Genomic DNA, 12371 nt, shown 5'->3' on the forward strand with positions numbered 1-12371 from the left:
GCAGAGCAGCGTAGTTCAAATGTCTTAGACTGGAAAAGAAGTCAGGGGGTGCAGAAAGCAGGAATAAAAAAGCATCAGAAGTTGGTTTTAAAACAAAATAAAACAAAAACCCCTATGAACAGCAGAAGTTGCAAAAGTAAATCCATTTCTGAGCAGACAAAATGGAAGGAAGAGGCAGAGGTGTTACCATAAAATATACAGGGCAACCAACAAAGGAAGAACAAGTACTATCTTTGTGGTGTTTCTATTAACCTTTACAGAGAGTTATACAGTAGCTCCTAAGATACTCTGGGATTTGTCTGCAAAAATTTAAATTTATAATAATGGGGACATTAAATATTGGTTAGTTTATGACGCATTAATGACTAAAATATTTTAAAAAATTAAATACCATTTCAAATACATTCAACTACTTTTTCAGCCATCATTCTAACAGTGCATATTACAAATGTAAATTTAAAAAACTCAGAAACAACAGTCTAACTACAGTTCAGATTTTTATATTTAGCATTAGCTTTTAAAACGAGACTGCCTCTGTTTAAAGTGGAACACTTATTCCTATGCCTGTATAAATAAGCACTGTATTCATTAGAAGACAGAGTAAGTGAAACACTGAAGTTACTTTGCTAAAACTGAAGTGCTCTGTAAAGATACTTACAAACAATCTTCTGCGGCACCATTCCATTATCCATTTGAAGTCTGTCTTCCATGAATGCTATTCCAAGGTTACTGAAGTTATCCACACTTGCTTCAGCAAATAATTTATAAGGTTCTCCGGGTTTATAGGCCAAAGCTGAACAATAGTCAGACCATTTTACAATCTGAGAATATAAAAAACAAACGCATTTTCCTTTTCTAAAGAGGGAAGATTTCTCAATTGACATAACTCCATGGACAAGCATTACAGAACGAAGGTGGTATGTCTACACTTAAAGAGTTTATTGTCTAAAAGGAAACAGGCAGAACCAACACAGAAAGTATTAACTTAAATAATGAGATTAGTGCAATTCAAACACGGGGAGACAATCATCAGTTCAAAAAGGGATGATCTTAAAAAAAATCTGAATCCCAAGGAAGATCACTGAACACATTTTCAAACCCAGTTTTCTTAAAATCATGCTGTTTTAAAAAAATAACTACAAGCAGTCCCCGGGTTACGTCGGTCCGACTTACATCGGACCCCTAATTACAAACCGGGGGGAGCTGCTAGTGCGGGGTGCCTCCCCCACTGTCGCCGCCTCCGGCGGTGTGGGGTGCACTTCCTTCCAGCAGACCAGGGAGACGCGGAGCGGCTTTTCTCGCCGCGGAGGACGCGGGCGGCGGGACTGCTGAGACGCGCCGCGATCCCGCCGCCCGTGTCCTCCACAGCGAGAAAAGCCGCTCCGCATCTCCCTGGTCTGCTGGGGGGGGGGGGGGAGGGCGCGCAGTTAGTGCATCTCCCCCCCCCCCAGCAGACCAGGCTTTTCTCGCCGACGCCTGGGGTAGAGCAGCTGGGGGGCTGCCGGGTTGGTCCCTGCAGCACCGACGTGCGGCACTGCGGGGACCTACCCGGCAGCGCCCCAGCTGCTCTGTCCCAGGTGTCCAGATTCAGCCGCTGCTGAAACTGATCAGCGGCTGATTCCAGGAAGCCTGGGGCAGAGCAGCTCTGCCTCGGGCTTCCTGTAGTCAGCCGCTGGTCAGTTTCAGCAGCAGCTGACTTGGGAACACCTGGGGCAGAGCAGCTGAGGTGCTGCCGGGTTGGTCCAGTAGCGCCAAGGAGCGGCACTGCGGAACCAACCCAGCAGCACCCCAGCTGCTCTGCCCCAGGCGTGTCTGATTCAGCCACTGCTGGTCAGTTTCAACAGCGGCTGAATCTGGACGCCAGTTCCGACTTACATACAAATTCAACTTAAGAACAAACCTACAGTCCCTATCTTGTACGTAACCCGGGGACTGCCTGTACTGCAAATTAACTTTACCCTGGACAGATAGAGTTCCCAATTTCAACCGTTATTTCTTCATATAGTGGCTAAGAACGCCCGTATGTAAGCTCAAGTACAGCCAAAACACCACCAAAACATTCTTATCAAAGAAGGACCACGTCTTGTATGAAGAACAGGCAGACCCTGAGTTACGCGGATCTGACTTATGTCGGATCCGCAGTTACGAACAGGGATTTTCTCGCCCCGGAGGACTGGAGCGGCGGGACGCCTGGTCCCACCGCCCGCCTCCTCCAGGGCAAGAAAAGCTGCTCCCCGTCTCCCTGGTCTGCTGGGGGAGCCAGCAGACCAGGGAGACGGGGAGCAAAGCGGCGGAGGACCCGGGCCGGACCCGCGGCGCTGATCTGGAAGCGCCGCGGGTCCGGCCCCGGGTGCTCCGCCGCTTTGCTCAGCGTCTCCCTGGTCTGCTGGGGGGGGACACAGCTAGTGCCCCCCCCCCAGCAGACCAGGGAGAAGTGGAGCAAAGCCCGGGGCCTGTGGTAGAGCAGGTGGGGTGCTGCCGGTTGGTCCCGCAGCACCGCTCCTTGGCGCTACTGGACCAACCCGGCAGCACCCCAGCTGCTCTGCCCCAGGAGTCCTGATTCAGCCGCTGCTGATCAGTTTCAGCAGTGGCTGAATCAGGATGCCTGGTGCAGAGCAGCTGGGGTGCTGCTGGGTTGCTCCAGTAGCGCCAAGGAGCGGCCGCGCTACTGGACCAACCCAGCAGCACCCGAGCTGCTCTGCCCCAGGCGTCCCCAAGTCAGCCGCTGCTGAAACTGACCAGCGGCTGACTACAGGAAGCCAGAGGCAGAGTTGCTCTGCCCTGGGCTTCCTGGAATCAGCTGCTGATCAGTTTCAGCAGCAGCTGACTTGGGGACGCCTGGGGTTCTTAAGTTGAATCTGTATGTAAGTCAGAACTGGTGTCCAGATTCAGCCACTGTTGAAATTGATCAGTTTCAGCAGCGGCTGAATCTGGATGCCAGTTCCGACTTACATACAGATTCAACTTAAGAACAAACCTACAGTCCCTATCTTGTACATAACAAGGGGACTGCCTGTAGCAGCTGCTACATCACTTTCAGTCTTGACAAAGGTAAACAAGAGCACTTCTGAAAAGTTTTGAGAGGAAAGGAAAATGGAACCAATAGTTTTCCCCCCAGACGTATCATAGCTTTGGAAATCCTGGGTAGCACACAAAGAAGGATTTCCTATATTAAACAGTACGGAAAGCATTGGAGTCTACAGCTGAATCTCCTCACTTGCCCCAACACTTAAAATACACCTCTAACAGACCTTTCAAACACAAAAATTACATGAAGAGTACAAGGGCAGGAAGCAAAAGTAAGTGACTTGGATTAGTTGGTGTGCCTTCTTACAAGCGCCTGTCTAAAGCAGAACAATTTTAAGGTACAAAAGACGAAAGATCTATGCAGTGTCAAGCTCATTTTATGCATAAGTTAAAAGCATTACCCACAAAAACGTACTCGAGACAGTAAGAGACCCTGCATACATGCTAGTATGTTTACCAGAATTCATCCCAACCCTTACATGGCAGGAGCAGTCCTTCCAACGCCCTACCCAATATGTTTTCTTACCGCTTCAAAGAGCCATTAACCAGAAAATTATATTAGCATTCCCCATCCCCTAAAAAAATAACAAAAAACTCTAAAATGGCGCACACGCATTTGACTATTAACACAATGGACTCCAAAGGTATTTAATCTAATTCAATAAATATTATCTTAATTCCATACTTTTTTTTTTTTAATCACAGGATACTGTCAGTATCATGCTTCTAAGACTACTATTTTATCTTTTAACATCCTCTATTTCTAGGGGGAATCAAAGCACTTTATAAACATAACTAAGGAAAGTATGGAAGCTAAATTTGTCATCTTACAAGGGTGGAAGCCCTACTGGAGTCTGGAGCCCAGTGGTGTGGTAGCTTGCCTTAAAATGCTGAGTAAGTGAAGGTGTGTGCTAGACCCTTGGGTTAAATGAAGCCCAGAAGCCGAAAATAATGAGGATGGGAAGTGAAGTGAACCTACCTATTACCTGTGAGGAAGGAGGAGCTACCCAGAGAAGTGAAAAAAAGAGCAGGGTCTGAAAGGCCCAGACCACACCAGCAGGAAATAGTGCAGAAACTTCTGGAAATCTGTGCTGCTCTCAGCAAATAAGCAGACACTTCCTTAATGTCATAATGCTGCATAGGCTTGGAGAGTCTGGAAATATGGAATGGCTAAAGTAGTGAATCCTGTAGGTTTAATCTACTGGAGGAGATGAAAACAGTGAAGATAAGAATTTTAGTAAGGGGTTTTCCCTCCCTGGAATCTCTAAAGGTAGTAATCTATATATTTTAGTAATGTGCATCTGTCAGTCTGTGAGTCCATTTGTACAAGAGCTCCTAAACTATAAGAACTAGGACCACCAAATTCGGTATGCAGCTTTCTCTTAGCCCAACTTAAAGCAAGGCCAGAGTCTGGGTGTGCCACGACAATGGGACATTCCTGAAATTTGACTGTTTCTCATAAAATGAAAAGGGAGGTGTCTGGAAGGATGGAGTTATAGTGTGTAATGAACACATGGGGGCAGCAATTGGCTGGCAGCAGCCAACACCCCAGCCTGCCCCAGGACAGAGGCGTAGTGAGAGTATTATGCGTCCAGGGGTGAAGGCAAAATTGGCACCTTCCCCCCCCCCCCGCCCGCCAAATGGTGGGGCCCAAACCTGGTGCACAGCTGAGCCCGACCCCGGGAGGAGTGGGGGGAGCTTGTACCACGTCTTACCTGACCCCCTCCAGTTTGGGGCTGGGTCCCGCATGCACTAACCCTCTGGCAGAGGTGGAGGGGGTCAGGCTGAGGGCAGAGAGGCAGGGAGGAGGTAGCTCCAACCGGTGGCAGCGGGCAGAGGAGGAGAAGATGAGCAGAAAGATCACGGGAGAGTATGGGGGACTATACTGGCATCTCCCTAGTGTGGCACCTAGGGGCCACTTTCCCTCCCCCCCCTCCCGGCACCCTCCTCACTACACCACTGTAAATAATCCACCTCTTCATATATTTATTGTTTAATGAATTACTTATTTTACTAACTACAGACATATACATTATAAAGTTTTGGGGTTTACATTCTCAATTTTTTTCCTCTTTAATTTGTTCATATCCCATTCTCATTAGGTTCATGTCTTTTACATAAAAAAATGTCAAATTCTTAAATATGTAAGTTTTATAAAACACGAGATAAATTAATGTTATACAACCTAAATATGAATTTCATCACTATATTTCATTCAAGCATTTAAAACCACTGTTATAGCAAGTGAGTAACATTGCTTTAATGAATAAAAAGTAAAAAAGATTTTGAGCATATCAAATTTATTGTAATAGAGAGGTAGCCATGTTAGTCTGATCTTGGTGAAACAAAGAAAAAAGTTATGTAGCATTTTAAAGACTAACAAGATACCTAAAAAATGTATTGTAAGCAATCTATAATGCTTCCTAACTGCCCATTTACTTACCTAGTTAATCTAACTGTTTTTCACATTATCGCACAGTGAAAAACTATATGAGAGTTATTAATGTAAGAGATTAATTTACCTGTTGAAATAATAGTTTTAGGTAAAAATTTTTTGCAGTAACACACAACACAAGAATCACCCTCACTTTCTTGAAGGCACTTGAAGCAGTAAGTAGCCTAAGGCTGAGGATACCCTGCAAGCGTGGCTTTCTGTCTGCCTTGAGGACTTTTTCCTTCAGGCTGCCATGAGATTCTATCCTGAAGTAAAGGAGAGAGGTCTCTCTGAGCTGCTCTTCCAAATTTCGCACATGCCATTCAACTGAAGCCATAGATATCAAGATTCAAGGCCAACTTGGCCTTGAGCTGACTGCCTCTCCAGGTGTTCACAATCACATCATCCGAACACGTATAAGACTTTTAGTTGAGAAAGCCACGTTAATCCCCAATCTATGCTATAACTGGGAGATAGAAAATCTGCAACAAAATGTGGGGTCATCTATCACTTCAGAAATGCCAACTCCTTTAGAACTGAGGCTCTGATTATCCAGCACCAGATAAGGTAGAGCGGGCACCATGTGTACATCTGATACATTTTTACCAAAACTCCTGCCTGCCCAAATCGCAGGAGAAAGGAGAAAGGAAACAGGGAGGCAAAAAGGAATGGAATAGTATAGAATCTTTTTTTATAAGCTTCAGAGGGGTAGCTGAGTTAGTCTAGTAGAACTTTAAAGACTAACAAAACATGTAGATCAGAGGTAGGCAAAAGGGCTTCTGTGGGTCGGATCCGGCCCACGGAGGTCCTGTTGCTCCCCTGCCCCCAGGCCAATTAGGGCTTGGGGGTGGGGAAGCATGTCAAGCTCTCTCTGCTCTGCCCCCACCCTGCAAGCAGCACGCGGCTCTTCCAAGCACCACGTACTCCTGGCAAGGCAGGAGAAGGCTTCCTGCACTTCCCCTCCGTCAAACCCTGATTGGCCTGGGGGTGGGGGAGCGCCCGAAGTGTCCTCCTGCCCTATCAGAGACATGGGTGCCTAGTGGGAAGGAGGGGGCAAAGGGGCTCCCCCACCCCAGACCAATCATTGTTTGGATAGCCCCACCCCTTCCTGTTTAGGCCCTGCCCCTTCTGTGGTGACCCCAGGGCTACTTTGAAAAATTTTTAAGTGGCCTCTGGGCAAAAATTATTGCCCACCCCTTATGTAGATGGTATCATGAGCTTTCGTGGGTGGAAGTGGGTTGTGCCCACAAAGCTCATTCCACCATCTACATCAGGCATGTCAAACAGGCTTCTGGAGGGCTGCATGTGGCCCAATCGAAATTTTTTTGTGGCCTGCCACTCCATTTTATAAAAGAATAAAGTTCAGCCCACTGGCCACTCAGAGCACGTGGCCGAGTGCAGATCACAGCTGGCTGGGCTGCTCTGCAGAGGCATCAAGTGCCTGCTCACAGCTGGCTGCTGTGCTCATGTCTCCCGAGCACCTGAGGAAGTAATGTGTGGTGGCGGTGACACTGGGTCCAGAACCCAGGCATTAGGTATGGGGGGAGTGCCTGATTTTGGGGGAGGGAGGAGGCATTGGGTTAGAACAGGGCGGGTGCTCTGGAGGAATGGAGGGGAACTGGGTTAGAACAGGGATACGGGAGTGCCTGGCTCTGGGGGAGTGGAGGGAGATATTTTGTTAATTTTTTGGTTTTTATTTATTTATTTCCAAATAAAATCACAAAATGTATATTAATTTTATATCAATATATGTCAATTTTTGCAATTGCATGAATAATTATATGTTTATGCAAAATCTCAAACTTACAAAGTATCTGAAATTTTCACAGACGCCTGTTCTACTTGATTGACCATGGTCTATACTTGTTTTTATTTCAACAAAACAAGTTATGTATCATATACAAAATGTAGAAGTACCTTAAATGTATATTTAAATTAAAAATTATTTTATGAGAAAATAACAATTTTACACATCAAATTATTGTATTATATTAAAACAAGACCCAAAACAATATAAAATATACCTAAAATATAATCTATAATAATAATTACAACTTGCTCTGAAAGCTATCAGTTTTCATTTGTGTGGCCCTCAGTGGGCTTCAAGTTTGACATGCCTGATCTTTGTTTGTTAGTCTTTAAAATATAACTAGACTATTATTTTTTTAAGGTTTTCCCTTCTGTTATAAAGTATCTTTTATTTAAAAAAAAATTTTAAGTACCCCAATGCACCCACCTCTCCCCGAGCCAGGCCCCCCTCGAGCTTCCCATCCCAATGCACTCACCCCTCCTCCTGAACCAGGATCCGCCCCCCCCCCCCCACCCCAGGCACCAAAGGAACGGAACAGCCAGGTAAAGAAATCTAACCTTTAAAGTGGCCGCTACTGCCGCCCAGCCCTGCTGCCTCAGCTCACAGCTTGTAGAGTCGGGAGCACTTAGCCAATTCCCGGGTCTCTGTTCAAAAGCATTACGTGGGCCAGAGCAGCATGCACTTCACTCGCACCCCAGCCCGGCACCCACCTAGTGTGGCACCCAGGAGCAACTGCCCCTCCTTGTTCCCCCTTCACTATGCCTCTGCGCAGCTCCCACGCTCTCAGGGAGCACCTGTGGGAAGCCCGTATGGCCCACCACCACCCAGGGAGACGCTAGCCACTAAGGTATTCAGCTCCACCTCCACCCAAGGCCAGACCTGGGAAATGCCAGGTAAATCTTCTAGTATAATCTATATTAGACAAAGGTGTGATTAAATGAGGAGTCTCTCCTTCCTAGTGGGAGTTTATGAAGTTTAAATAGAACATTTAGAATTGGTTTGCATTGATAGATTTGGAGAGAAGCTCACCCTCTCCCCTTTATAGGCAGATGCAGTATTACAGCAGTGATCATGGAGATGGATCACTCATCCATGAGATGGAGTGAGCTGAGGAGGAGCCTTCTCTCTCACAATTTTGAGAATAGCAGGATAGCCCCAATTTAAAGATTAAGACGTCTATTCCACTCTTTCCTCAGTTGTATATGATCTTGTAATATTAGACATTTGACTTGGAAATTGTTTGATTCCCCATTCCCCTGATCATCCCATGTAATTTCATCTCTGGGGAGTCTAAACTGAATTTACTTCTAAAAGAAGAAAATTTCCCAACTCACAATTAGGGATTTGGCACAGATTAGTGTGAATTTTCTTTCTAGTTTGAAATCTGGGAGAAGGAAACCCCCAATCATATCTTTATCAACTAAAGCTCTTACATATAAATTCTAAATCTGTAAAATTTTATAATGGGCACAATATCTGTGAACCTATGTCATCAGATTTGGTGGACTATGGTCCTTCTTTAAGATCTGCAGTTCCCAATCATTTTATCTTTGTTGAAACCTCAACTCTCTCTCTTTGAATTTGAAATTCTGTTTGATGAATTATGAGAAAGGTCAGTTTAAGTGACATGATGTATGCCCTCCCCCCCCCCCCCCCCGAAGATAAATTTGATCAGGACAAGGAAAACCTGAAGCTATAGATAATTCAACTCAGACTCATGATAGATATACAAAGTTTTATTAATTAACATACCTAGGAAAAAGTCACCATACCTGGCTCTGAGGTTTCAGAATTCTTGTGTCAGGGTAAATAATTTCAAGAATAATTCCCTCTCCCTTCAAGTATCTCTCAGTCTCAGAAAATGCCTGAAGTCTGGCCCTAAGACACTCAATATAAATGGGCCTATGAAACCCTGGGATCCCACTACTATCCTCTTCTGTGCCTACACTGATTAGTCAGAGATCCTTCTTTGTTAAATATCACCATGCGGATTATTTACATTGCTCTTTGCCATCACCTTTACTAACCATATACCACATCATTTACAGCATCCATTGCTTCTCATGCTACTGCCAAGGAGGCAGACAAAATGGATGTGTCCACCCAGAGATTCCTCTTGGTTCTTGCTACACTAGCCAACCTCTCCCTTTAGCATTTACTTCCTGTACCTCCTTCTATGCTTTGTAGTAACTAATTAGTTCTTCAGTTCCTTCAGCCCATTCTAATCTTCTAATTAGGCACAGTCAGGTGCACCTCAGGGAGGGATTAATAGATGTTTAAGTGATTAGAATGCTGGCACAGCTGTTAATCCCCAGCTTTCTGACACAGAGCTCCTGCATTGATCTTCAGTTTTTCAAGGGAACTAGATTCAGACAGACAGCTCTTTACAGATATTGATCTAAAGTTTACAAACTTCATTTACCATATAACTCTATATATTTATAAGGCATCTTTAGTAGTCTCAAAATGTTCATGAGAGGTGGAAGATGGAATTGTCTTGTTAGCATATAGTTTCTAGAAACTGTAAATGAGACAACAGCTCTAGAGCAGAAAACATTCTGGCAAGATCTTTAACTCAATGGTACACTGTCAAATAATATAAAGGAGAACTCTTCAGGTCTACAAGAGGAGTCTCATACTTATTTATCTTGACACCTCCTCTCAGGATTTTATATCCATTTTTCCTCAGATAAATCAGTAGAGCAAAAAGTTGTAAAATGTAATAGGGTCTCTCAAGTTTGACCCTCTCTCCTCTTCTACGACAATCAGTTTTACCCACTCCCTTTCCCTGAAGTGAAGTGGTACTTTGTTTAGACCAAGGTGGATAAATGACCATTTTTTAAAAAGTAAAAAAATAAATTATTTTTATTTAATTTTTTTTTATAAAATGCTTTTTTTTCTCTAAAGAGTTTTAATTATGATACATTATAGCTCAAAGATCTCATCATGGAATAGGGATTATAAATTCTAATTCTATAGTATGAGTATATATTCATGTAATGTTTAAGAAAAGTTTTGCAAATGAGTTCTAATAGTTCACGGATTAGGGATCCAATCTTACAGGGTTCCAGAGGAATCTGTATAGATTATTTAGGTTCCTCTTTCTATCTATCCAGTGGGACTCCATGTTCAGTCTAGAAGATACCGCCCAGATGCTTAGTTTTGCAGTTCTCAAACTGTAGATTTATATCTCCAGAAAGAACATGCTCATTAACAGCAAAAATGTTTTTAAATAAATGATAAAGGTGAGAAGTAACAGACTTCAACCTTACTTTCCCTCTTCAAACTTGCGTATGCAAAGTCTCTCTCTCACCTCTCTCTAAAGTGAAAATTTTAAAAAAGTTAAATGAATAGAAGATAGTTGGGGACAGAATAGATCTGGACAAGGAGAAGAAGTCTGGAGACAAATGTGAGAAAGGAGGGACAGGCAGAAGAAACAAAAGTAAAACTGGTTGACCAGCATATTCCAAAAGTCTTGAGGTCTTTATTGATTTGAGATCTACCATACCATTCTCTCAGTACACGAGAAAACCTATAATAGCAGCAGGCTGTAAAAGAGACCCAGTTTGGTAATTGCTCAGCACATCTGAAAATCAAACCCTAGGTAACTTGCCCAAGATCATGTTGGAAGTCTGTGGCACTCCAAAAACCTCAATATCATCGTAGTTTGTGCTTTAATTTCTCTCAAAATTTACAGCTCCCGTATAATGTTAACAGACCACAATAATCCAATAACCAGTTTTATCAGACTGATTGCCTACTACTTTTCTTCCTATTTTAAAACCTTTGCTTTTACACTTGCCATCTACCTACTTATTTAAGAACATTGCTAAGAAGTAAAGGTTTTAGCAAAATGCCTGTGATTTGATTCTGAAATACAATATAGTGCTTTTAAAGACAGACACCGCAACAGTGGATTATAAACACAATGAAGGATAAATATGGTACATTGGATAGAAGTTATATTTTGTTCCTTATCCACTATTCTTATATCCAGCTATCACATAATACAACTTTTTTTTCCAGAGTTAGGGTTCTTAAACAGTTCAAACTACTAAACATATTTTATAAGTACTATACTTAAAAATGAACATATCTACTCACCTTTTTTGAGGAGATAGATACAGACTGTAAATCATCTGTCTGGGCAGAAACACTTTCAGTCACAAATGCTATATGATCTGCATCAGGTATTTTATCAGAATAAATAAAAGGTGATATGAGAAGTAAAGTCCATTTGTTTAAGTCATCAAGGGACTAAAAGAAACAAGAAATAAAGAAGGATGAATATATTTGGGAAATTCCTTTGAAGTATCTTTATGCTCCTTAATTAGCAAGTACTTAGCTTTTAAGTAGGGATGTTGAACGAAATTTGACTAATCAAATAGTCGATGAAATCTGCATCGCCTATTCGATTAGTCGATAAGGGAGCCTCTGCCTTTGAAGTGCACAAACAGCTCCAGGGCTGTTGCTACACTTCAAAGGCGAAAACACTGCGGGGAGCCCGGAGCCAGTAAAGTAAGGCAGTCCTCCACTGGCCCCATACTCCCTGCAGTGTTTCAAAGCGGCAGCGCCCCATAGAGCCCGGGGTCGGCTGGCGACTCCCCCGCTGACCCTGGGCACTACGGCTTTGAAATGCCACAGGGAGCCCAGCATCAAGGTTCACATGGTGTTTCAAAGCAGCAGCGCCACACGGAGCCTGAGGTAAGTGGGAGAGTTCCCAGCTGATCCTGGGCGCCACACACGCTGCCACTTTGAAATGCCGTGTGCAGCCTGGGGACTCCCCAGCTGGCCCTGGGTTGCACATAGTGTTTTGAAGTGGCAGCACTGCTTTGAAGCACCCTCTTCTCTCCCCCCCCCGACCTCCCTTGCTGCCTCTTTCTGATGAGACAGCAGGGGAGGGAAGGGACTAGTCAAATACTGTGTTAAGCAAATGCTTATTGGATAGTCATCAAATAGCCAACTACTCAGCTAGTTGTTCACATCCCTACACCAATTACAGTAATTTTCCACTATCTTGCACATTTAAACAGCTAACTCGATACTTATATGACTGGCTCTTTTTGTATCAACCTTTAAAGCCAAACTACCAATTTCCTG

General features: G+C 43.9%; 1 protein-coding gene across 7 annotated transcripts in view; it reads right to left on the bottom strand.

Moving 5' to 3' along the window:
- Positions 1-12371, bottom strand: part of HLCS (holocarboxylase synthetase) — a 209824-nt gene that overhangs the window by 178123 nt on the left and 19330 nt on the right. For 6 of the 7 annotated variants that reach the window (XM_006125992.4, XM_006125991.4, XM_075911715.1 and 3 more), the window contains exons 2-3: positions 11376-11528; positions 659-821 (exon numbers count right to left, since the gene is read on the bottom strand). In XM_006125992.4, coding sequence (XP_006126054.2) covers positions 659-710 — 52 coding nt within the window. In that variant the 5' untranslated portion in view covers positions 711-821; positions 11376-11528. The remainder of the gene's footprint in view (positions 1-658; positions 822-11375; positions 11529-12371) is intronic. The other variant, XM_075911737.1, reaches the window with a different exon arrangement.

This window comes from Pelodiscus sinensis, chromosome 1 (assembly GCF_049634645.1).
Source record: "Pelodiscus sinensis isolate JC-2024 chromosome 1, ASM4963464v1, whole genome shotgun sequence".
NCBI classification, from domain to species: domain Eukaryota; kingdom Metazoa; phylum Chordata; order Testudines; family Trionychidae; genus Pelodiscus; species Pelodiscus sinensis.